This window comes from Acomys minous (genome assembly GCF_964271855.1).
Source record: "Acomys minous genome assembly, chromosome: 5".
NCBI lineage: Eukaryota > Metazoa > Chordata > Mammalia > Rodentia > Muridae > Acomys > Acomys minous.
The window spans coordinates 126,102,472-126,129,669 of record NC_140494.1 but is presented as its reverse complement, the minus strand read 5'-3'; the positions used below and the strand labels follow the sequence as shown (position 1 = coordinate 126,129,669).

General features: G+C 44.9%; 1 protein-coding gene across 1 annotated transcript in view; it reads left to right on the top strand.

Annotated features, from left to right (window-relative positions):
- The window catches only part of RAB8B (RAB8B, member RAS oncogene family), a 73,321-nt gene that overhangs the window by 30,986 nt on the left and 15,137 nt on the right, over positions 1 to 27,198 (top strand). The window contains exons 2-3 of the mRNA XM_084781610.1: positions 24,023 to 24,083; positions 26,847 to 26,907. Coding sequence (XP_084637736.1) covers positions 24,023 to 24,083; positions 26,847 to 26,907 — 122 coding nt within the window. The remainder of the gene's footprint in view (positions 1 to 24,022; positions 24,084 to 26,846; positions 26,908 to 27,198) is intronic.

Genomic DNA, 27,198 nt, shown 5'->3' with positions numbered 1-27,198 from the left:
ACTGCTGTCTCCTCTCCCTTCTTGAAGGAAGGCATCTATTTTATGTGTACTAATTACAGTTCTTTGATTTGTACATTTTCTAATAATCTAAAGTCTCAAATGGCTTTGTGCCTATTTCACTTTTGTGTGTTTATACATTAAAGCTGTCCAAATATGTAACTTTAGTTCAGAGCATCATTAACATGCATCCCAGTAGGATCAATTTAGAGCTGCTGAACCTGACTGTATTCCAAAGTAATTAATCAATGTCAGGAAGTATTTACTGAGTGCCCGGTACTCACTTGGCAAACAACTGAGATTGCAAATGAAGAGCTGTAAGTAAAAGATTAGGCTCTCGCTTTTAAAGCTCTCTCCTTTCACTCATCCACTCAATGGCCATCAGGAACCTCTCACTCAACTGCCTAAAGTGCTGGCCTTCTGCTCAAGGCAAATTGCAAAGGTGAAACTTACTATGTAAAACGGCAAAAGTAGCCAGACTCATCTAGTGATGCCCATTCTAGAGCCTGTGGGTTTGCACCTGGGAGACCTGGAGACCAGAGGGTGGAGTTGTTGAAAAGTGAGGCCCTGTCAGGGTTCAGGCACGAGGAACACTACTTCACACAGTAGAGAGCCCTGGCCCTTAGAGACAGGAACGCCACACACCAGAGGGTAAAGGAGGCATTGCTGAAGTGGCGTCCTAAGGAACTGTGACAAACAGGGTTGGATATGTTGGGCGGGCTTTGTATTTTAAGATGGGTAGTTCCATGAGCTAAGACGGCCACTCACGTCCCGCCATGCTTCTTTCAGTCCGGAAGGACTGGCGAGACTGTGCTGGATTTGGATGGAAGCGATATGTCCGGAAAGCTTGGAGTCACAGCTGTCACTGGCTGCCCATGAGCTATGTTAGTGCTGTTTGGCCACTTTGCTGACGCAGTGACAGACTTCCTTTTTAGAAGGCCTGCTTCCTGACTTGACAGCATATGACATTGGGTCATTGGGTCAGCCTATCCCAAGCTGCCCAGTTGATTGTGAAGCTTCTATACATGGTGCGGGCTGCTTTTCACTTCCCGTTGGGGTCCCACCGCGTCTCCATCAGTGGCTGGCTGTACCTGCCCTTCACACGAGGCTATGGGTGAGGGAGGTGTGGTCTATGGGATGCTGAAGCACGGTCTGTGTCCTTGCTGTTCGCCTTTGACCCATAGGTAGAAATGTTTTTTCTCAAAGACATTGTAGGAGATAATTGTTGACACTATTTCACTTTTGATTCTCTATCTCGTTTTTTCTCCCTGCTTGCTTGTTTTAACTACTCTGTATTGTGGAGATCTGTTTCCATCAGCTTCTGCTGGGGCTTGATAACTCAAACCACAGTGCCACACATTTGGCTCTGAAGGCTGGGTATTGACTGTAGTCCATCATGTCCCTTGGTCTCTTTGTCCTTCCTGTGCTGCCCAGGCTCCTGGCTCCAGCCTTAGCTGCCTGAGACTATGCAAGAGGAGGGTGCTCTGTCCCCTGCGTCCATGTCGGGTCCTGTGTCCTGCCTGTGTATTGTTCCCAGAGATGGTTTCTGTGTGGGCCTGTTTCCCACTGGATCTGTCCATCTGTGCTTCCGTGTTCCTTTCTAGAGACCCAGGGCCTTCAGCTGCCGTAGCCCCGTCGCTTCCACTGGTCTCTGGCTTAGGGGTTGTATGCTCCCTGTTAGTGCTGAACCTCTTACCAGTTTGGCTCTCAGCAGCTCCATGGCTTGTATAACCAATTCCATTTCTTCAATTCCTCCTGCTTGGGCTGAGCATAGGAGCTCAGTGGGAAAGGGCTTTCTAACATTTGCAAAGATCTGGCTTCCATTGCTAGCACCACAAAATAAACAGGCCTATTTTAAAATAAAGTATACATGCTGATACCTTCTTATTATACAGTAAATTTCTTCTGTTATAAACTCTTGAAATTATTTACTTATTAGACCGTGACTGAGAGGCATTTATTTAAAGAAGAAGAATTTTCTTTGCCTACCATCTTTTTCTCCCCTGAGAAACAGGTATAAAACCAGCTGTTTTTATTATCCCACACAAATGCCTCCTAATGAAGCAGCATCATATGATGGGATGAGTACCTGGCTTTGGGTCCCCTAGCCCCTCTCACTTACTGCACAGTGGCTTTGGCCTCGGTGTCTCTGAGTGTGCGTGTACTCTCATTGTCCTTGCCTCCATCTGCAGGTGCTCTGTGATGATCCAAACAAAGAAAAGCAGTATAAAGATCAGTTTACTCAGGTGGTACAGGGACTTCAGTGATGCCAGGAATCAGGGTGCAGGCTGATTTTTTAAAAAATTTGTATGCACATTTATTGTTTTGCAGCATAGTTTCTTTCTCATTATAAACTCAGAATTGGAAGATAACACAGTTAGACAAAATTATACCAAGCATTCATCTCATTTTAGAAGATATATATATATTTAAAAGATACCTCTAAATGCCAAGAACAGTTTGGCCACAGATAATATCCTAGTTTCTGGTTCTTTGTAGAAAGCATCTTAGAACCAGGCGCTTTCCCTGCAGACAGCATGTCACAGTCCCAGTAGGCTTGTATGAAATATTTCAGTCATATGAGCAGAAAATTGCCTCTACCCATCTCCCAATATTTCATTTGAGTCTTGCTGTAAGGGAGAAATTCACTCTAACTCAAAGTATATCTTTATTGATAGAATCCATTCTAGTTCAGAGGAGGTCATGATCAGTGTGATTGGTAGGCCCTATGTTAGAGCCCCAATATTGCCACTAAAAAATGATGGCGCTTGTCTTTAATCTCAGCATTCAGGAGGCAGAGGCAGGCAGTTCTCTGTGAGTTTGAGGTCAGATTGTTCTACACACTGAGTCGAGGCCAGCTTGGTCTTCACAGCCAGTCCAGGACAGTCAGGGCTGTGTTACACAGAAACATCCTGTCTTGAAAACAAAACAACAGACAGACAAACAAGCCAGGATGATCAGGTCATTTTTGGTTTATCTAGAACTGTTTCAAAATATGTCTATCAGCTGAATGTGTGTGTATATATGGATATATGTGTACACACAAGCATTTGTCACTGCATGTAAGTGGAGATCAGAGGAGGAGGAAGTTGGCCCCCTCATCATGTGGTTCTGAGAATTGAACTTAGGTGGTTGGGCTTGGCGGCAGGTGCCTTAACCCACACAGCCATCTCACCAATTTTTAAAAAGTAAGTTGGCCATACTAAGCTATTCAAAGAAGCGATACCTAGTATTCAGATCAGCCAAGACCTGTTGTTTTGTGACCTAGAGCTATTGTCAACTGTTTCTTTCCAAATTTACTATAGTTTGGGTTTGTCCCCCCAAGACGGAGTCTGAGAAGGAATTTTGGTAGGATGACTAGGCAGAATCCCATTCTCGGTGCAAAAAGGAGTTCAGGGGTGGAGCATGCCAGGTAGGACTTGAAATCTGAGCTCCACCCCTAAAGTCGTTGGTCCTTGTCACTTTTACTTACCCTAACTTTACGTACCTGCAGTTTCTGGTAGTGCAATTGGCCATTGTCTAATTTTTTTGTTTTTCGTGACAGGGTTTCTCTGTGCAATAGCTCTGACTTGCTCTGTAGACCAGGCTGGCCTTGAACTCACAGAGATTCACCTGCCTCTGCCTTCCAAGTGCTGGGATTAAGTGTGTACCACCACACTGGGCTTGTCCAAAATGTTAGATGAAAAATTATAGAAAAACAATCTATGAGTTCTTAATTACTTTTATTATGGTATAATTACTCTTTTATTAGTTAATATTTTAACTATGCCCAATTCATAAGTTAAACTTTGCCATGTTTATGTATTGAAAAAACCCAGATACTTCTGAACTCATGGTAGAAGTCCATCATGGTAAGCCTCTTACAACTTAAAAGTGGTTTTAAGGATCACATGGCAGGCCGGAGAGATGGCTCAGCAGGTAAGAGCATGTGCTGCTTTTCCAGAGGACCCGGGTTCAATTCCCAGCACCCACATGGCCGCTCACTGTCTGTAACTCTAGTTCTAGGGGGTCTGCTACCTTCTTCTCTCTCCATAGGAAAGCATGCAGGCAGAACACATACACATAAAGGGTAAGTTTTAAAAAAAAGGTTACATGTGGGGTCTGGAGAAATGGCTCAGCAGTTAAGAGCACTGCCTGCTTTTCCAGAGGACCTGGGTTCAATTCCCAGCACCCACATGGCAGCTCACAACTGTCTGTAACTCCAAGTTCCAGGGGATCCGACACCCTCACACAAACATACCTGCAGGCAAAACACTCATGCACATAAAAATTTTTTAAAAGGTCACATGGTCTGGCCTGCTTATAATGTGGACAAAGTCATATGACACAAATGCCTACATCAAAGTAGGGTTGACTGTCTTCTGTAGTTTATTGTGTGTATATCCAAAACCATCAGTGACACAGTATGCTGGGAGTGTTAGCTGTTCGTGCTCACATCAGCCTAACTGGCAGGGAACTGCATCTTGTTACTGTGTACAACAACAAAAGACATCATTCTAAACATAAGACAGCAAAGACCAGAATTCAAAATACCACTAATACTGGGTGCACATTCTGTCACACTGTTGATGCACAGGGACTTTCTATAGACGGGTTGGTACTGTCAGAGTTTACAGGCATCCGGTGGACTTGCAATGTCTCTCTCATGGTAAAGGCTATACTACTATGGCATCTTAGACAGGCTCTGTAACCTGCTGGAACAGGAGATAAGGATGACCAGTGAGAGCACACAATCAATGTAGTCACATCTTTATCTTATGTCACTATGCTTATCAGATGAGGGATGTTGGCATCAGGAGTTCAGTATTCTCTGTAGGTTGACTTAGTATAAATAAAACCAATGGTTTTGCTTTGTTTTTAAATACTGTGTCTTTTTTCTTCTGAATTATTATTATTATTATTATTGTTATTGTTATTGTTCTTATTATTTTTGAGAGCAAGGCATCACTGTGCAGCCCAGGCTCACCTCAGACTCATTGTCCTCTTGCTTCAGCCCCCTGAGTGCCAGGGATTACAGGCATGCCCATCGTATCTGGCTAACATTATTATTGTATATAATTATGTTGGATAATTTTCAATTTCAGCTAGTCATCAAACCCTTAGAATTTAGTGAGAATTTCAAATTTGACCCAGAATGCAGTTTTTCTGTTTTGTTTTGGTTTGGTTTTGGGTTTTTGTTTTTTTACTGGGCTGGTAGGAGGCAACATGAAGAGAATAGTATAATATCAGGTTTCTTAAGTATTTATAAGCAAAAGAAAAGTTTTCCCTTGCTATATTTTCCATTTGTGATAGGCAAGTGAACTTGTTTATTCCCACCGTTGGGGAAATAATCATGCTCTAGCTTGTGGAGACAGCGTCACACGGGCAGTTTGGTGTCTTAGGTTCACCATCAGTGTTTATTCTGGCTTCTGAAGAGCGCTGAGTGTGAAGCGAGCTTTGCACAGGAGGACGTTCTAGTGCTATCCCCGAGCCCCTCAGAACCCAGCACTCTTCTTTGCATCATACTCGGTGCCTAGCTCAGCATCAGGCTCCGGAAGTGCCCTATTCTCTGTAAAATGAAATACTGACATTTGCCCTTTCCTTAGTCACAAAAGCGTGACTTTTATATTTGCATCAGCAAAACCTTCCTGTCTGCATCCTATGAAGCAGCTTTTCCTGTGCATTTCCTGTCCCATCCTGTCCCATCCTGTCCTATCCTGTCCTGTGTGTGCTGAGACTGGGCTTAGACTCTTTCCCACCAGGCTGCAGACTCTGAACAGGGCCCAGCCTGCTACTTCTCAGCTTCAGTCACTTTAGCCTTTAGCCGTGAAGCCAGGAAATGGATATTGCTTTCCCAACGTAGACTAAACCTCAACTTTTCAGAATGTATGTTGTTTTTTGTTTGTTTGTTTTTGTCACCCTCAGATATTCCTGCAAGGCTCTGCCGTCCTATTGTAGTGATCCATCTATTTCTATTTCCCACATGGTCAGCAGCATTCTGCTTGTAGACGGTTTAGGGCTACAACCACAGTCACTGTGCTGTGTTTCTTAATGTCTTCGCATCACTGTCATGTGCATTTCCCGACCTGTGACTGTGCTGGGCCAAACTGACAGTATGAAAATTGTGGCCCAGGCTTGCCCTGAGGACGTCTTGGAACGACAATGCGCCTGTGAAATGGTCTTGTGAGGCAAGGTTTCTGTTTGTCTTCTGTGTTAGCAACTTAGGCTTATGATGCTGCCAAAGCAGTTTGGATCAGCCACAAACCAGGAAAATGCTTAACATTGGAAATCAACTTTTCAATTGCAGAGGTCACATTTTCAACTGATGTTATTTTTTGCTTTCAAGCAAACAAAAGCCGTCAACTGTTTATACATGAAATCATTCTGCCTCCTTTCCTAGTCAAGTAAAATCTTAGAATTCTTCTCCATCCTCTGCACCCATGAATTTACTGTAAAATATTATATGTGCCGGTTTTTTGTTTTATTTTGCTTTTGTAGGTTTAAGACCTCATTGTTATATGGAATCTTATGACTAGAAAGATGAGCTAAAAATATACAAAGCAAGCCAGGTGTGGTTGCAGATGACTGTGATCCCAGCACCAGGAGGCTGAAACTTGGGGACCGAGAGTTTGAGTTTGAGGCTGTCCAACCTCAACGCCTTGACCCTGTCTCAAAAAGAAAAGGCAGACCATTCACCAGAGTGGAAGCTATGATCCTCAGCTAAGCAGCTTCTAAAATCCAGCGAACTCACTTTATCAAAGATTGCACTGTTGTCCTCTTCTGTTTCATAGCTGATTAGATTAATTGGATAAATTATAGGATGGCAAACTTGGAATTATCTGAGATCATTAAAGATAGGGGTAGAACGGACAAATAACATCTGCAGATGAGGCCTGCTTGCCTGGGTCTGTTGGTACAGATGCCACAAAACACACAATGTAAAAGGAAGTTGGTGTTTATCCTTTCTTTTATCTCCACACATTCCCTTGCAGGTGGCAACAAATAAACTAGAAAGAGTGAGGGACACATTTGGTCAATTGGTGGCTAGAGATTGTAGCCCCCAGTTGGCGTGCTCCTGGGAAACAACTACTACCCTCCTACTGCTCGGTGTTAATGCCGAACCGCTGTGGTCAATTCTCTTTCTTTCCGTTTTCACTCTTATCAGCTGTGCTTCTGGCCAGCTCACGTCCCTGAGGAATATTGGTAACAACAGAAGGACTGACAAATAAAGAATAAATGATCCCCAAATAGCCATCTTACCTTTCACATGGAGCAAGTGAGCTGGCTGTTTGCTGTGCCTCTTTCTTCCCCCATATAAACAACATATTTGATGCTGAAATCTTTGCAGGGCAGCCACTTAGAGCTGCTCTAATCCAGAAGTGGAAGAATAGTCATAGTGAGTGATGTTTCAGTTACAGTGTATATATTTTCCTCAAGATTACTTAATGCAAGGATAATGTAAGAGTAAGCCCCAATTTCAACTTCCTGATTTGGAAAATCCTCCCATGTAGACACTGCCCTGCTGTAAACTACTCTACTGTTACGTGTTACTTTTCATATGCTCTTGTTTCTACATAGCTGTACACATAGTACACTTTATGCTTTGCTGCTTTGATACTATTTTAACAAATACTTAGCACGTTTCTATGCAATCTTGATAATATCCAAAGATCACTTTTAACAGCTTCGGAACATTGCTCCATGGTGAATAAAGCACACTGTCGGCAGTGGCTGCTGTGTAAGGAGAAGCACTAAGGGGCGGGGTGGGACGGAGACACAGTCACTTCCAAGGAAGCTGTTCACCCCCAGCTAGTGTAGGGGTCAAGGCCATCTCTCTCTGGCACCCAAGATCTCAGGTATGAAATCTCCAGATGAGTCTTCTGTATTTCATGCCTGTCAGTTGGAGCAGCTAATTGCCTGGGGATAACATGCCTAAAAAGTATGTATTTTTCAGTTGAAATGTGTGCTTGAGGAAAGCAGGTGCTGATGGACACTGGGAGATTGTTAACATATATCTCCAAGATCTGAAAAGTTCTGCCAGTTTTGAAAGAATAGGAAAAGGCAACATAAATTGGATAATTCTCCTACCCTAGACTGGCAAGGAGTTAGTGCAAATACCTGTGCATTAAAATATATGTGTGTGTATGTATATATTATATATTTTAAAAGTTGTTTTTTTTTTTTTTTTTTTTTTTACAAAATATATAAAGAGCATACTACCTTGTCCTCTTTTCTTTCCCTTCCCCCTCCTGTCCAACTCCTCTGCCCCCTCAGTAGTTTTACTTCTGCTTTCTTGTCATATGTCACACATAATTTATGGAACTCTAAAGTCTAGGAGCCACAGATGAGAGGAAGGTTAGGATATTTGTCTTTCTTAGACTGGATTAATTTACTTAATGTGACCATTTCCAGTTGTATCTGACAGCACAACTTCCTTTTTTTTGACAGGTGAGAATTCCACTGTGCGCGTATTACACACTTTCTTTGCCCTTTGCAAAGAGACTTAGGTTATTGAGAGATACTTAGGTTAGTTACAATAGTGAGCTGTTGTGAATAGGACCACAGTAAACGCTGATGTCTGGGTAGGACTGTGAGTGGCCTCTTCTTAGCACTGGAGGGGTAGAAGGGCCCTGAGCCGGGCGTGGTGGCGCACGCCTTTAATCCCAGCACTTGGGATGCAGAGGCAGGAGGATGGCTGTGAGTTCGAGGCCAGCCTGGTCTACAAAGTGAGTCCAGGACATCCAAGGCTACACAAAGAAACCCTGTCTCGAAAAACCAAAAACCAACCAACCAAAACAAAACAGAAATTTGGTTTTATTTTAAAAACAAACTGAAAAATAATTTGAAATATATCTTTGGTCACTTTGTTTTTGTTTGTTTTTTTGAGACAGGGTTTCTCTGTAGCCTTGGCTGTCCTGGAACTCGCTCTGTAGAGATTTGCCTACCTCTGCCTATCACCACCTACCTATCTTTGGTCACTTTTAAGGAAAAGTATGAAGTGTGGTACTGAATGATTCTCTTAAACAGTTTAGTATTAGTCTGGCTTTATAAAATATCTTTCCTGAGAATGTTCCCACTCTTCTCTTGTTTGCATACTGGAATCTTGCAGCAGATAAATACGGAAATACAGATTAAATGTGAAATCTGCTGTAGCATGTGTCAACAACTCCCACATTTTATACTTTAAATATAGTTGTTCCTCATTCTTTGTGTTCTTAAAGCTTAAGGAGGCAAAGAGCTGGGTGAACAAAAGAAGGGAAAGAAAACACATGTGCTCATCTCCATCCCAGGGCCGGACCAGGTGTGTCCCTCAATCGGGAAGTTAGAGTAAAGATTTTAGATTTATCAAGCCAGCTGCTTGACAAAAACTCCTTTGCTCCTCCTTGTCCTGTGGTTGTTGTATGGGACCCTTCAGCACTTTATAGAGTTAGGAGACTGTGCTGTTCATCTTATGGTGGGAAGGCATCATTGAGTACATGCATTAATTACTTTTCCATGGTCATGTCTAGATACTCGATGGCTTGAAAGAGGAAAGATTTCTTTTGGCTCACGGTGCATTGGAATGTCAGTCTGTCATGGCAGCAAAGGCATGACTGCTTTACTGAGCCTTCTATGCCCACAGTGTGGCCAACCAGAGACCCCAAGTGAAACGACCTTCCTAGTGAATTACTTCCCCTAGCTGGGTCCCACAGCCTTCAGGGTGCTCTCCATAAGCCTGGGACTGAGTGGTCAGTAGTGAGCATGGGAGGGAAATTTCAGCCTCAAAACGTGACATTCACTGCTGTGAGCTTTAAATTCCTATATCACACGGGAATGTGCTTACAAATCAGAATGGTGTGATCATGTGTAGCTTTCCTTTTTTTTTTTTAATTAGAAGAATAGTATTCTGCTTATGCCATCTCTGATGATTTTGCCTCATTTACTGTCACATACTCCCATCTTTTTGTTTTAACATTGATATTAGTCGCTTGTTCTAATCATCCACCTGTTGTCAGGACTGCGGTGAGCGGTACAGCTACTTGGTTTGACTGAGCCTCAGCAGCACTGGCTGGGATCAGCCCGATGAAGCAAAGGCTCTGCTGACAGGGCTCAGTGTGCTGGGTTTGCCCTTAGGTTGATTTCACAGCCGAGAAGGTGGCTGGGGAAGATGGGACGACGCAGCGTGGGCATGCAGGAGAGAGATGCCTTTAGATTCCTCTCTCTGCCTCCAGTAGTCTGGCACAGGACCTCCTCCTCTGTTCCCCACCCCCAATTTGTATTAACTGGGTGAGGTGAATTTCTAAGTTCTACATTTTGCCCTATAAAACCTAAAATTCTTCTAAACCAAGTGACTCAGAGCGTTCCTAGAAAACAGTCAAATTATTGCTAACGTTGTCTCGGCCGTGTGGCATGGACGCACTCCTTCCTGATAGTTCCTGTGTGAAGAGCTGGTCTGAGAGGGAGCCTGGCCGTCTTTGTTTTCAGGTTTTGCGCTGTGTCATATTGTGACTTAATTCTGTTACTTTCTAGTCTTTCTTTTTAGCATTTTCACATTTCTAAGTGAATGGATATGTGTTCAGTACTTGGGCAGATCCAGGAGGTCAACTCCAAGTCTTGTAGCATTTTTTTTTTTTTCATGAGCAGGGGGAGAGGGGGCACAGCATTGCTGGAATGCAGTTGTCTTTTCCCCCAATGATTTGGCAATCTTTTTCCCCCATAGCACTAATGTGTAAAATGAGGGATTTGCTGTTTGCTTTTCAAATTATTTTTTTCTGTGACTACAGACTTCACTCCTAAGTGCAAAAACCCAGCTGAATTGAGAAAGTACAGATGAGGCAGTCCCAGGTCCCAAGAGTCTGGTGACTCATACGACGGGGTTTCCTGCTGCAGAGGGGGCTTTCTTGGTGACAGTGTATGGAGCAGAGGAGATGCGGCTGGTTTCATCTTGGAGCAGTTTAGTTCTTGATGGTCATGAATTAATCATGGCAGGAGAATGGAACTCTCCGTGCTTTCTGGACTTGGACATTTCAGAAAGAATAGTTCTCATATGTGACCCCTGTGAACAGGGATTTGATTGAAGACAGAGCATCTGTTTACAAAAAATCTGTAAAATCCTCTCTTGATAATGTCAAAGTCATTGTCACTTCCAGACTAACACTTAAGATACATTTCTTGTGTGTGTGTGTGTGTGTGTGTGTGTGTGTGTGTGTGTGTGTGTGTACATACTCGTGAGCATATACACACATGTATACATTCCTGTGTGTGTATGTGAGGTGCATGTGGATTTGTAGGTACAAGTTTTCAGAGTCCATGCCATTCCCAGTTAGCTCTCTCTGCTGCCTTGTGCTTGAGGATCAGGGTTCACCACTCTGAGCCACTGCTCCAGTGCCACCTGTGTATGAAGGCCAGCAGGCAACTTAGGTGTCATTGCTCAGCAGCTGTCCACATTGTTTCTTGAGATAGCAAGGTGGGGCTAGGCAGAGATCGTCCTGTGTCTGCCTCCCCATCGCTGGGTTCACAGGACACACGTCACAGCATTGCTGGGTTCACAGGCACACACTGTCACAGCATCCCTGGGTTCACAGGCACACACCGTCACAGCATCGCTGGGTTCACAGGACACACCGTCACAGCATCGCTGGGTTCACAGGCACACACCGTCGCAGCATCGCCGGGTTCACAGGCACACACCGTCATAGCATCACTGGGTTCACAGGACACGCCGTCACAGCATCGCTGGGTTCACAGGCACACACCGTCACAGCATCGCTGGGTTCACAGGCAAACACTGTGTCTTCCCAGCCCCTTTGTCTCCACTTGAAATGGGAAGAGTTGCAGTTGCTCAGTCACTCTCAAATGGTGAGCTGAATGCTGGGTAATTTCTGCTGCCTTTGAAACCAGACTTAGCGTGCTCTGTGATATCCGAATGGCTCTGCCAGCGGTCCCTGAGCTGCAGCTGTATCATACTTCGCTTGCTGTTTCTGCGTCTCTTGTCGCAGAGTAGTTATCATTTGGTTTACTTTCCCTTTGGTTAATTAGGTGACTATGTTTTAATGTTGTGGGCTAAAGCCCTTTACAATTCTCAAATATGGACAGTATTTAGAAGTGTGGGCGCTGGAGATATGGCCCAGTTGTTAAAACTGTGCGCTGCCCTTGCAGAAAACCCGAGGTTGGTTCCCAGCACTTACGTGAGGCAGCTCACAACCACCTGTAACCCTGGTGCCTTCGGGGTGCCGTGGGCAGCTGCACACATGTGGTGTACACGAATCATGGCGGCTGTGGTGATTTGACTGAGAACAGCCTTCTTTCTCAGTAGGCTCAAACATTTGAATGCTTGTTCCCAGGTGACAGAAGTGTTTGGGAAGGATTAGGAGGAGGAGGAGGAGGATAGATGTCGCTGGGGCAGGCCTCATGCCATTCCCATTAGTTGTCTTCGACGTGTGCTCATGGTTCAGGGTGTGAGCGCTGAGCTGCTGCCCCAGTGCCATGGCTGCCTGCCGCTGCTGTCGTGCTCCCTTCATGGTGGTCATCTGCCCACCCTCTAAACTATAAGCTCACAATAAGCTCTTTCTTCTGTTAACTTGTCTTGGTCATGGAGTTTCTACACAGCAATAGAAAAGTAAAGACGGAGTTGGTCCTCCCTGTTTTCATTTAACATCAGGCCTTTCTTTAAACTTTTCATATCTTTGAGCATACCACTTGCCTCCAACATTTAATTTCCTGATATTATTTTTCTCCTCCAACTGTACATTTTTTTAATTTCTTTTTTCCCTGCTTGTTCATTTTCACTGTAGACCTGAATAAGAGTAACCATTAATAACCACAAGACAACGGGGCGTGGTGGCGCACACCTTTAATCCCAGCACTCGGGATGCAGAGGCAGGCAGATTGCTGTGAGTTCAAGGCCAGCCTGGTCTACAAAGTGAGTCCAGGACAGCCAAGGCTACACAGAGAAACCCTGTCTTGAAAAACCAAAAATAAATAAAATTAACTCCAAGACTGAGTCAATATTAGTCTGTTTTGAAATCTCCTCTGCCAACAGAATTAGTCCCAAAGTTTTCAGTTTAGCCTCAGGCGCCTTCTTAGGACAAGGGCAAGAAGCAGCCATACTCTTTGCTAAACTGTCCCAAGAATGATCTCTAGACTGTTGCTAGCATTGTTCTGCTCTGAGACCTCTTGAGCCAGGTCTTCATGTTCTGCGAGGCTCTCAGCACTGCTGTCTTTCACACTCCAACTGGGATGGCCTGTAAACCTCACTTACAGCGTCATTTGCTTTTCTAGTCTTCCACATCCCTCAAAAGCAGCCCAGCATGGTCAGGCCTGTCACAGCAATACCATGACACAGGCACATACACAGCCACATACACAGGCACATACACAGCCACATACACAGGCACATACACAGGCACATACACAGACACATACATACACAGGCACATACACAGGCACATAGAAGAAAGTTCTTAATATAAAAGTATCCATATGGGTTCAGGACCTAGTTTGGTGGTGCGGTGCTTGCTCAGGTTCAATCCCTAGCACTGCCAAACAAATTAATCTGTGCTTCAGCACATTGTTTTTATTCTGTCATGTGTGTTTGTGGCCTAAGATCAAGAATTCTTCCCCAGTTTCAAGAATTAACTCCTGAGTTTGTTATCGCTTGTTAGCACAATCAGATGTAATGGGTACAGCTGTCTCATGAAGAAAGCCAAGTTGGTCCTTTAATTGAGATATCAGTAGAAAAGTCTAAAATAGTGCAAAGCTGTGCAGCTTTTCTGAGCAGGAAGTGGTGTTTTGTGTCACTGTTAATTTCTTCCACAAACGGGGCTTAGTTCACCACTTCCTGTTCATGGCGTGGAAGAACTGAAGAAGTACGACAAGTTGCAGTGCACCTCTTAGTATATCTCCAAGCGAGCGCTAATATGTCACACTTCTCCATGTTTGCAACAACACATGAGAGTAGGCAAACGTGGGGGCTGGAGAGATGGCTCAGCAGTTGAGAGCACCGACTGCTCTTCCAAAGGACCTAGGTTCAGTTTCCAACACCCACATGGCAGCTCACAGCTGCCTGTAACTTCAAGATCTGACACCCTCTCACAGACACATATTCAGGCTAAACACCAATGCACATAAAATAAAAGTAAATAAATTATTAAAAAAAAAAAAAAAAAAGAAAGCCGGGTGTGATGGCACATGGCTTTAATCCCAGCACTCTGGAGGCAGAGGCAGGCAGATCGCTGTGAGTTTGAGGCGAGCCTGGTCTACAAAGGGAGTCCAGGACAGCCAAGGCTACACAGAGAAACCCTGTCATGAAAAACCAAAAAAAAAAAAAAAAAAAAAAAAAAGAATAGACAAACATGGCTGACAGAGTCTAGAGACTGTCTAGAACAGCCTGTGCTGGGTCTGAATTGTTAGTAGCAAACACATTTGTAGCCTTGCCACTGGGAGGCTGGCTTGGAGGATTGGGAGTTTGAGGTCAGCCTGGGGTAAGCAGTGACTGACCATAAACTGAAACCAAGGGGCCTGGAGATGACTTGTCAGCAAAGAGTCCTTGCTGCTTCTCCTCCTGAGGACCTGGGTTTGATTCCCAGGACCCATACGGTGGCTCACAGCTATCTGTAACTACAATTTGGGGCGATATGACACACTTCTGAAGGTACCCATAGATGTAAAAAGAAAAAATTGAAAACCAACCTTTTTAATTATGAGAGCATATATAGGTTTCTTTAAAGAAGATTTTAATATTTGGGAAGCTTTCCCCCACCCCCATTTCTGGAATAGCTCAGAAATGTAAATACACCAGCTACATAAGCCACATGCAGATAGCCTGGGCTTCCAGCTGCTTTCAAGTATGCTTTTAAACCGGGGTACATCTTTTCCTTTGTAATTATAAAAGCACGATGTTAAATTTCTGCCTCCTAAAGGGCATCAAAGGGCATGGACAGTCCATGTAGAAAAATGTTCAGCACTTTGAGTGAACCTAGCCTTGAAACTGTGCTCTGCTATATTTATTGAAAGGCTGAGTGATCCAGACAATGGACTTTCCCACTATGGTTCTAGAGCCGGCAGCCAAAAGATCAGACCAGAAAACAAGACCAAACCCCTGAGGTTCAGTAGGGAACCAGATAGGGAAGGTGGGGTTGAGGGCCTTTCACCTTTCTCTACTCCTCATTTCCACGAACCAGGCAGCAGAGTCCCCGCGTGTTCCAGGAGTCTCCAGGACGGAGAGAGGACGAGTGTAGTTCTGAGCTGTGCCACCCACAGGACAGAACGCATCAAGTCACAGCTCATGCCGAAGGTCAGGGGAGCTGGCCTGCCGCCGCCCAGAGAGCGTTCCCAAGGCCAGGCTGAAAGCAGTCTTTCCCACACTTAGCCAGCCTCATCCCTCCAGAAACCCAGGGCTGCCCCTGTTCTCTTGAAAGAAGGTGCACATCTGCCAACCAGTTTGACTTCAGTGTAAAAGAGTTTGCTGCTCTTGTTCACCCGGTTCCTTTTCCCTGTGAGGCCTGTCACCTGTGAGGCCTGTCACCTGTGGGTTGGGCTAAGGGTCAGTGTCTCCACCTTGGTTCTGGTGAAACCCATCTCTCCAGCTGCCTGCAGCTGCCTCAGTGGTTTCTAGAATCCTACTGTAAGCAGCACTGTGAATGAGCACGCACTCCACATCCCACCTTCTGAGCACCTTGAGATCTTGTGTCCTGTGGGTAGTTACAGAAACTACTCTCTTACCCAATGGGGGAAGGCATGGGGTCTTATTCCTTCTCTCTTTGAATGGAAAACCAGGACTTCTTTGTCTTCTCCAGGTCCCCTGCTCCACCAAGGGTGCCCTCCCAACATGGTGACCCACTGTAGCAGCAGTTCTCAACCTGTGGGCTGTGACCCCTCTGGGAGTCGAATGACCCTTTCATAAGGGTCACCCAAGACCATCAGAAAACAGATATTTAGATTATGATTCATAACCATAGCAAAATTACAGTTATGAAGTAGCAATGAAAATATTTTATGCTTGGAGGTCACCACAGCATGAAGAACTGTGTTAAAGGGTTGCAGCATTACCGAGGGTGAGAACCACTGCACTCGAAGCTCACAGGCCTTCTATTTTGAACACGGGTGCAGGGCCTGCTTGTCCACTGCTAAATCTTTTTAAGTCTCTCTCATTACTAAAACTTGGCTTGGCTTGCCTATATGTTGTGAATGGATGCCTGCCTTCATATTTGTTTACAAATCACTAATACTTGCTTTAAATTTTTATTATTTACCATTTATTTGTGTGTATGTGTGTGGGGTAGTCAGAGGTCAGTGTCAAGTGTCTTCTATCACTTTTGACCTTACTTTTATGAGACAGATGTCTCAGCAAACCTGGAGCTTTTGGTTTTGGTTAGGCCAGTCTGGCTGAGAAGGCCACACCCACCCCAGAGAATCTCTGCCCCCACAGTCCTGGGGTTATGGACAGACACATAGTGCCACACCAAAGTTTTTTTGCTTTGTTTTTAAACATGGATTTGAGGTCCTCATGCTTGAATTGTAAGCACTTTGTCCACCGAGCCATCATGTTTTGTTTATTTGGTTTTGTTTTTTGAGATAAGGTCTTACTATGTACCTCTGGCTGTCCTGGAACTCACTGTGTAGACCAGGCTGGCCTCAAATTCACAGAGATCTTCTTGCCTCTGCCTCCCGAGTGCTGGGATTAAAGGCATGCACCACTACACCCAGTTTTAAAAAAAGCTTTTAAAAATAGTATATGAAAGGGGCTGGAGAGATGGCTCAGCAGTAAAGAGCCCATTGCTCTTAACTGCTGAGCCATCTCTCCAGCCCCATGTTTTACACTTTAATTGACCATTGATGTACATATAAATGATACTACTTTACACATGGATGTATATGCTTATGAAATAGAGTGTATTTTTAGTGGCTTTAAACAATTCCAGTAATAATTTGACTATATTTCTGTAACTTTTTCTTTTCAGTTAATGTTATTAAATTCAGCCATGTTGATAGCTGTGACACTATTAGTGCCTCAGAGCATTCACTCTTCGAATACCAAGAGTGTGTTCTTGGTGCTCTCCTGGTGGTGAGCATCTCAGATGTTACCGTATCTTCCCATATCCTTTAAAGAACAGACATCACAGACCTGCACGTTCTTGTTCATGTCTCTTGGGGCAGAGGTGATCTTAAAATGCCAAAAATTAATTTTTAATCCATCATTTCTGTTGGTCTTTAAGGCTGATTAAATATCTGCATTTATCTGGGTCTGTTTTCTAAGCCTGTAATTTCCAGGGCTCTGTCCAGGCTTGTGATTCTGTGGTTCTGTTTCCTCTACTGCCTTCTTATAGTGAATAACATGAAATCAGTTGTGAACAGCCATTTAGCATAAGAATCATTCAGAAAAAAATTGTTGAAATGAAAATGGCCTTGAGTCCCTTGAGAATCTTTTCTTACAACTTGTTTCCTTTGTTATTTGAATAGATAAATACTAATGAAGAAGCCAAGCCTGTTTTAAAACCATCAACATTTTTTTCTATTGTATTCTGTATTTGAGCAGCGCAGAGTCAGCTGTGGAATTTGGTCTCTCAATGTAGATGTCGGCTTAGGTTGCCAGCTGGGTGAGCCACACTTCGCTGTGGGTGGGTCTGCTCCTGAGTCAGGGTGACACAAAGCTGTCGTTTCGAACATGAATTATTATATTATTCACTGCCAAAACCTGATGCTCTTTAAAAGACTATTGAAATAGGAAGGATCTTTGACCCTAAATATAGTTAGCTCCTTCAGAAAGCTATGATTTTTTGAGATGTAATAGCTCTCTTCAATTTTATTCCTTTTTAGAATTTTTATTTTATCCATGTGTTTTGTCTGCATGTGTGTCCACACACCTCACGGAGGCCTGCACTGTGGTTGTTGGTGCTGGCGTTTGTGGCAGCTCCTCCTCTCAGCTTCTAGTCATTGGGGAATTGGAACAAGCCTGGAGGCCTGTACCCTGGCTGTGACCACCACAGTTTGGCAGAAGATGTGTCAGATTCTTGGATTGCTCATCATCTTGCCTTTGAATTGTCTAGTTCTTGATTAAGCACTAGGTGGACTTGCCCTAAGAGAACTACAGCACGGACTGAGTGAGTGCGGTACCGGCTATGACAGGCCGCGGTGACACTGGCTATGGTTTGCCCACTTCACAGAGACACAAATATGAATGTTATTGATGAATATTTGTGATGTTGTAAAAAGATATGATTCATGCCAGCAGGCTTTCACTCATGAGCTATTTTTAGTAGCCCATGTACTGAGGCAGTAACTCAGCTTGAGTAACTCAAGGATGGGCCTTAGCCTAAATCTTGGGATGGATTTAGATCAGTGCGATCTTGGCCAGTCCCGTGGCAGTGATGACTGAAGGAATTCGGCCTTAGCCCACCAGAGCATGACACGCCTATGACAAGCCCTTGAGAACTGAGACACAGGGGGCTAATGGGAGAGCTTGTTTGGAACGTTCCCAGCATGGGACGTGAGTGCTGAGCTACCGATGCCTTTCACTGCAGACTCCAGGCCAGTAAGAGACCCTTTCTCAACGACAGGGAGAGGCTGGCCAGATGCTTCGATGGATTAAAATGTTTACTGTAAAACTTGTCAGCCTGAGTTCAATCTCTAGGACTCACGCAGTGAAAGGAGTGATCAGATTCCCCCAAGTTGTCTTCTGACCCCACTGTGGATGCCCTACCTCCAATATGTAAGGACGTGGATTTTTCTTTTTAAAGGCAAATCGTGCCAGAGGATCTACACGTTAGGCTGAACTCTGATCTTTTCACATACAAGGGATGTACATGCACACACACTCCATACATGAATACACATACAAAAGACACATACGAGGGATGTACATGCACACACACTCCATACATGAATACACATACAAAAGACACATACGAGGGATGTACATGCACACACACTCCATACATGAATACACATACAAAAGACACATACGAGGGATGTACATGCACACACACTCCATACATGAATACACATACAAAAGACACATACGAGGGATGTACATGCACACACACTCCATACATGAATACACATACAAAAGACACATACGAGGGATGTACATGCACACACACTCCATACATGAATACACATACAAAAGACACATACAAGGGATGTACATGCACACACACTCCATACATGAATACACATACAAAAGACACATACAAGGGATGTACATGCACACACACTCCATACATGAATACACATACAAAAGACACATACGAGGGATGTACATGCACACACACTCCATACATGAATACACATACAAAAGACACATACGAGGGATGTACATGCACACACACTCCATACATGAATACACATACAAAAGAGAGCGGAATGGGGATGCTGGGGGCGAGAAGGAAGGAATAAAAGAGAGGGGATAGGAAGGCGGCCTGTTTTCTTCTTTTCTCTTGCTTCTGTTGTTAGGAGCTGAAATCAGTCAGAGGATAAGCTTGGTCCTCTCAGAAAGACAGAGAGTCCTGGAAGGTACAGAGAAAAGAGCCGGTCCCTGAACCTGTCTCCACTGGGCTTACTGTATGACTTAACAGATCACATTAAGCTGCTTTGACCTGAAGGCTGTTCCTTGCAGTTGAAAGTATCCCAGTTGACAGACACAGTTTTATTAGTAACTTTGCTCTTAACTCCTGGAGTAGTCTCAGAAAAGTAGATGTTAAAGTGAATGTTGATCCACTGCATTTCTATTGATATTACTGTCAAGCTAATTATAAATAGCTTCATGTTCTAGAGGGAGGGATTTTTCATCATTGTAACTATTATGAGGACAGGCATGCATGCTTGCATGTGTTTGGGGGGCACACACATGTGTGTGTACTTGGATGTGGAGGCCAGAGGTTAACTGTAGATGTTGTTGGTCATGTGCCATCCGTATAGTTTTTGAGACAGGATGTCCCAAGCCTAGAACTCATCAAGTCAGGCTAGGCTGGCTGCAGCAAGCCCAGGGATCTGCCTGCCCGTCAGCCTGGCTACAGCAAGCCCAGGGATCTGCCTGCCCGTCAGCCTGGCTGCAGCAAGCCCAGGGATCTGCCTGCCCGTCAGCCTGGCTTGTGTTTTCTTTCCTCATGTGTTCTGGGACTGGCACTCAGCTCCTCATGCTCCCAAGACAAGCAGTTTCTCACTGAGAAAACTCTCCCCACCTCCCTCCTAGCCCTTTTAAAAGCAAAAATCAACCCCCCCCAAAGGAAAAAAAGCCTTACTTTAAAAAATTCTGTGTATAAGTGTGTGTGCCTATCTCGGAATGTGCACACTGCAGGTGCCCACAGAGTCTTGAGGCGGGGTCATAGTTCCTGGAGTGGAGTTTCAGGCAGTTGTGAGCCCCCCACTGTGGGTGGAACTGAACTGGCATCCTCTGCAAGGACCGAACACACTCCTGAGCTGGGAACCATGTCTCCCACTCCCCTCCCCAGCTTGCTTGTCTGTTGGGTATTGAGGATATGGCAGCCCAAAGCAGCTGAGCCTCCTGTCCTCAGTCTTTCACTTCTTAGGTTGCTGCTTGGCAGGATATTAATATCCTCCATTTCTAGTGCAAAGTCCTGATGGCTTTTCCATGTTAGCTAATGACTGTGCTCTGCAGCTAAGCCAAGGCCAAAACACTGTTCACAGGGAAGTTGTCCTCAGGCCTGCAAACTGTGCTCTGCGGCACACTAACGCTCTCTCACACATCTGTAAGGAAAGAAAGAAATATAGTTTAAACAAATATCATTTAGTGGTGTTTATGAGTCCAGAATAATTCCTGAATCAGGAGACCCCTGGAGCAGGGCAGGCTCAGTGATACTCCAGGCTGCCACATGGCTGGATAACAAAGGGAGGTGAGGTACAGCAAGCGTGTTTGGCTTCACTAAAGCTTGGGTGATGGGATGGGCTGAGCCCATCGTTCCTTATAAAGCAGACCAGTGAGTTAGCATGGTACCCAGTCGGGGTTTGTTTCCCCTGAGTTGGGGCATCTGAGAACAGAGGCTTTCTCAAGCCAGACTTGTTAGAGTTAAACGGTAAGGCTTCTCGCAGATCTGCTGCCTCCCGTTTTGAAGTGTGCAGCTCCGTGGTGGGTGCTGGCTCCTGATACTGTGACTTGCTCTCCAGAAGTTGCCATCTGAAGCCCCACTTCCTTCCCTCTAGGCCCTTTGCCCCGCCTACTAAAGGCTTTGTTTCCCTGGTCTTGATGGATGGCTCTGGGCAGAGGTGGCTCACCAGTTAGGAGCACCCACTCGTCTATAGGACCCAGGTTCTTTTTGTTTTGTTTTATTTTTTGTTTTTGGTTGGTTAATTTTGTTTGTTTTAAGATGGAATCTCTCTACATAGCCCTGGTTGTCCTAGAAATCATTACGTAGAGGAGGCTGGCCTGGAGCTCACAGAGATCCACCTGCCTTTGCCTCCCAAGTGCTGGGATTAAAGACTTGCGCCCCCAGGTTCAAGTCCTTGCATCCATATAAGGTGGCTCACAACCTCCTGTCACTCCAGGTCCAGGGCACCCAACACCTCTGGCCTCTGCACACACATATTTACCTATACACGTATACGTGCGTATTTTAAGAATAATTTTACATTTTTGAATGTTAATTAAAAATTATTTATTGAATGCCTACTGAGTGTTAGGCATTGTTCTAGATGTGGAGGCCAAAAAAGATAAAGGGTAGAAGAAGGGTGTTTTGTTTTATTTTATTTTATTTTATTATGCACTTGAGCTCTGTGTGTGTGTGTGTGTGTGTGTGTGTGTGTGTGTGTGTGTGTGTGTGTGTCACACGTCTGCCATGCCCATGCACAGAGTCAAAGGACAACTTTAAGGAATTAGTGCTTTCCTGCTACTGTGGGATCCAGGATGGAACTCAGGTTGACAAGTGTTTCTTTACCCCCTGATCACCGAGCTGTTCAGAAGAGGATTTCTATAGGACACTGTGTCCCTGGATTTGGGGGGATTTTAAAAAGTCAGGTCACAATAAAAGTCAGTGTTTACACCCGAAACAAGTGAGGGCAGACATAGGTGCTGTGGGATGCTGCAGTGAAGGTCGTGCTGCACTGCTAAGTGCTGCTTTCATTACCAACTGCCCCTGCAGTGCCAGCTACTGCAGAGGGAGCAACGTGGGCCATGTAACCTGGGCACACTGGCATCACATTGTATTCGCTCGCCGTGCAAGGCCATTAGTAGAGAAAAGAATGATTAAGAGGCTAGTTTGTTAGATCGCCTTGAGTGGGATTTTTTCTGTTTCCAAATGCAGAGAGCTATGAGGGCTCCCTCGTGGAAAAGTACCACACCGGGAAGAGGGTGGAATCCAGTTGGTTTATGCATATGCATTACTGAAGGCAGGAGCTGGAACAGTCTTTTTGGGTGCTTCCCACCTCCCTGTGAAGCAGTAGCACACACGGCTGTGTGGTCCCCTCCACACGCCAAATGCTATGGTTACTGTTCAAGGCCGTTACAGGACACTCACTTTGTCTTTGTTCTTGAGAAGTGTTGGAAACTGAGTTGAGTGTAAAAGGTAAAATGGGTGGAAGGAGGAAGGGAGAAACTAAGTCCAGCTGAGTGGCCAGGTGAGGGGCTGAGTAAATTGCTACCCTTTGTATTGTCTCTGATCCCCGCGGAAGCCCTTGTTTCTGGGGCTGGGGCTGTAGCTCAGCTGGTAGAGCGCTTACCCATGTAAAAAGCCCTTGGTTTCTGGGTCTGGAAGATGGCTCAGTGGTTAAGAGCACTTGAGGCTCTTACAGAAGACCTGGCTCAGTTCTCAGCACCCACAGGGCAACTTACAACCATCTGTAGCTCCAGTTCCTGGGGATCTCGTGCCTTTTCCTGGCCTCTGTGGGCTGCTTCCAGGTGTGCCTGTGATACGCAGACATACATGCAGGTGGATACTGATACGCTTAAAAATAAATAAATTTTTAAGAAAGTCCCTTGGTTCCCCAGCACTGCATAAGCTAGGGGTGGTGGAGTAGGGGTGCAGATGTGCAGTGCCAGCACTTGGAAGGAAAAGAGGCAGGAAGATCAACTCAGGGTCAACCTCAGCTACATAGTGATTTGAAGCCAGCCTTAGCTAATGAGACCCTGTCTCAAATGTTTTTCTTTATTCCTGATAAAGGGCAAAGCATGTGATAAGGCAAGGGCTTTTCTCCTTTGTGGTAAGGTCCTAAGTAAGTTCTGAACTGCCATGGCTTGGGGATACATAAGTGAGGAGATGTCGAACTTTTGAAGTGCCAAAGTTTCAAACCACCTTTCAGGACTGCTGGGCTTTGGTTTCAGGCTCACATTACACAGGGAACTTTGAAAATCATCTGTGACCAGCTAGGTCAGTCTCAGAGGGCTGGGAAGGAGTCAGGCCTAGTCAAGAGAGGGCTTTGTTTTGTTTTGTTTTTGTTGTTGTTGTTGTTGTTGCTCTCTCTGAAATTCCAAAATGTGACCAGGCCTAAAAACCGTTGTAGCTGTTTCAGTTTCAGACAGTAACCCTCAGGGAGTGTTATTAAGATGTGTGTGTGTGTGTGTGTGTGTGTGTGTGTGTGTGTGTGTGTGTGTATCAAGTCCCCGCTGACGTATAAAACAGAATATGCTTTCCCTCCAGCGTCAAGTGGGCAGAATTTCCTTTTCCTTTTTCTGAAGTGTTCGGGTTCTGACAAAATAAATGAAGAGAAGGGACGAAAATTGTTTTAAGGAGGGAGGTTCTCTGGCTTTCTGTAGGGAAAGGCTGGGGCATGAGGACCAAAAGCATTGTGTATGTATTTCAGGAAGGAGAAAATATGTTATGTTCTTAGTCCTTCTGAATTATGTAACTTTGCAGGATGTGGTCCATTTGTGCCCGGATAATGAGGCCTGTAATCCTGCCTTTCACATGTGTGGGAATGCTTTGCAGAGTGATTAGCATTCCTTTCTCCAGCCCGCATTCAGAGGAGACATGCCATTCACACCCTCTGTGCTCTCACATTTTCCACTGCGTTGGAGAGCTTTTTTATATATTTTTTCAATAGAAATCTTTGTTCCTTCTCTAATAAGAGTCGGGTTGAATTTGAGGAACTTAGCATATCCCTCTTTGTTTTCTGGCAGGAATTGATTTTAAGATCAGAACGATAGAACTTGACGGAAAGAAAATTAAACTTCAGATATGGTAAGTAAAAAATGAAGACACATGGAATTTCTCCTTGAATTGGGAACTGAAAGTGGCTTAAAATTTGACTCAGGACATTAGAGACATTGTCTAATCACTCAGCCCTTTCCTTGTAAAAACTAAGGGGAAGGAGTAAGCGCTGCACATCCTCTGCTTTGGAGTGGGGAGGTAAGGAGCAGAAATGGATCCAGAAGAGGTCCAGAGCCTGTTCTAAGCTCTGAACCAGAAGAAACAGATTCTCAAAAGCATAAATTTCTTCATTGTAGTCGCAGCTGTGACTCAAACACAGCAAAATGACAGCGTCCATGGACTGAAAGGCAGGCCTAGCTTTTAGTGGAAACTGCTCACTCTCTGCCCATCCCTAACACAGAGTACTTGAGACACTACATGTATAAAGAGAAATGGTTTGCTTTGGATCACAGTTGGTCCTAGATTAGGTGGAACCATTGGCTTGGGTCTGATGAGGCGCGGGAAGGCACTGGCAGGGAATGCATGCCCGAGCAGGCAAGGGCGGACCCAGGGCCCTACATCCACTGAAGAGCATGTTCCCCGTGACCTGAGGACTTCCCACCAAGTCCACGCCTGAGGATTCCACCTCAAAGACCTTTAAGATGTGGCCTTTGGGGGAAACTTTTCCAAGCCATTGCACCTTCTCACACTGTGCTTTTTCTCACTGTAAATTAACTGAAATGGTGAGATTGGAGGGTCCTCCATAGCTCTGATATTTTATAATTTATCAAATAGGGCCTATTTAACTGAGAAATAAGTAATGGCTTGTCTTGATTCAGGATACTGTGAATTTTAAAAAAAATATATAAAATTTCAAATACTTTTGATACCAAATGTATAGGGGTTCCCTTCCACCCCACCCCAATCAGTTCTACAGCTTAACTCAGTTCTGGCACTGTCCACCTAGAGATAGCATCAGGTGTCATAGGTTGAAGGCACAGTCCCCACAGTCTGCCCTGTACTGCGGGTGCTACTCAGAAGCAGTAAGTTGTCACCTGTCACTGCCACACACACCCTTGTTCCATCACGGAACTCAGGGCAACACATTCAGTGTGTGTGTGTGTGTGTGTGTGTGTGTGTGTGTGTTGTAGTGTACTTGAGTCAGGGAAGTATGATTAATCTACCCAGAGGTCCTTGGCTTCTATACTCCTCCTTGGTTGCTAAGCACAGAATAAGTTCCCCACATTTCTAATGCTGGCAGGGAAGAGAATAACATACAGGTTTGGCATGAGACTCATTCAAGGCTATAGGCTGTTTAGTGGCAGAGGTGGGACCATAGCTCTCCTGAGCCTGTTTCACCTTTCGTAGAGTAAAGATGATATCATCACCCACCTCATGCTGGGCTGCAGTGGGCATCACATGAGCACTGTGTGAAAGGACTTTTGTAAAGTAGATATAGATATGAAGGTATTTACTGCTTAATTGTCTGTATTTCCTTTGAACCTTTATCCCTTGGTAGGGTTTACTGTGTATTAGATTTCCACAATTCTCCGGCTCTTTTCTTTGCAGTTAAATTGTATAATTTAGTTTGTCTTAGTCTCACAGGAAATCAATTAGTTCTGGCTATAAATGGCAAATTTTAAAATAGTGACTTTCTCCCAATTATCAAGAAAATTTGGCTTCTTTTGTAGAATTGAGGCTATAAATTTAACTAGAACTGTCCATATTTCTTAGAGCGAGAGAGAGCGAGAGCAAGAGCGAGAGAGAGAGAGAGAGAGAGTGAGAGAGAGAGAGAGAGAGAGAGAGAGAGTGTGTGTGTGTGTGTGTGTGTGTGTGTGTGTGTGTGTGTGTGTGAGTGTGTGTCTTCCCCCTCGCAGAGCCCTGGACTGGTGCCAGAGACTGAACCTAGGCCTTGCTTGGCAAGTGCCCTATTACTGAAGCCACACTCCCATTCTAATATATATTTTAGTGTTCTTTAGCTCAAAAAGGGGAATAGGTGGAAGATTGTGTAATTCTTCAATTTACATTTAGTCTTTGGCAACTTGGAGAATGATGCTGGAGTCTGGTCCTGCAGGCTGTGTTCTGAAAGTGCTCTGGGGGAGATGTGTTCTGTTCTGCTCTGCTGAGCAGAGTGTACACAGTAGCAAGTGGGGTTCAGCAGTTTGCTTTGTGCAGAAATCACATATGCAGTCAAGAAAGCAAAATGCCTTAATCATGTAGCACTTACAGAAAGGATTATCGCTGCCTCTGGGAGTCCAAGAATTTAGAACTATGCTCTGTCTCCTCGCATGTGCCAATTCCTAGTGGGACCCCCATATTTTCTCATTGCTGCTTTTACCAACAAATCCAAGTTTTTCATCCAAGTCATTATAAGTTCTGAGAGGCTTCTGTGGCCACTGTAGCATCCAGCTCCCAAGGCACAGTGAGCTGCCTTTGTGCTCATTCTCCATCCTTTATCCTGCCACCACTGCACGTGAGCAGGTCAGAGTTTTAGCTCCTGTAGTGCGGGGTCTAACCTGTGCCACCACTGCACTGTAAGCAGGTCAGGGTTTTAGCTCCTGTAGCTCAGAGTCTAACCTGTGCCACCACTGCACTGTGAGCAGGTCAGGGTTTTAGCTCCTATAGCACGGGGTCTAACCTGTGCCACCACTGCACTGTGAGCAGGTCAGGGGTTTAACTCCTGTAGCATGGGGTCTAACCTGTGCCACCACTGCACTGTGAGCAGGTCAGGGGTTTAGCTCCTGTAGCTCGGGGTCTAACTTCTGTTGCTGGTAACTTAAAATCACTCTTTCTTTCCTTTGTTTCAAATTTTAGGGATACAGCGGGCCAAGAAAGATTCCGAACAATTACGACAGCATACTATAGAGGAGCCATGGTGAGTGTGTTTTGAGGTTTCTAACCCTTCAGGTGAAAATAAACCAGGGGTCTTGATTGCCCACATGAAGCTGGAGCTAGCTCTCCTGCATTCAGCATGGCCAGCTGGGTGCTGGAAACCTGATGGGAAAGGACAGGCACACAGACTCCAACGGAGAAGCTGGATCGGGTCTTTCACTCCCTGTGATGGAGCAGCCCTCACACACACCATCCCAGCATTGATACAGAAGAGGAAGAGGGTACTTGTCACCACAGGAGGGCTCGTTAGGGAGCAGTTCAGGCAGCAAACGTC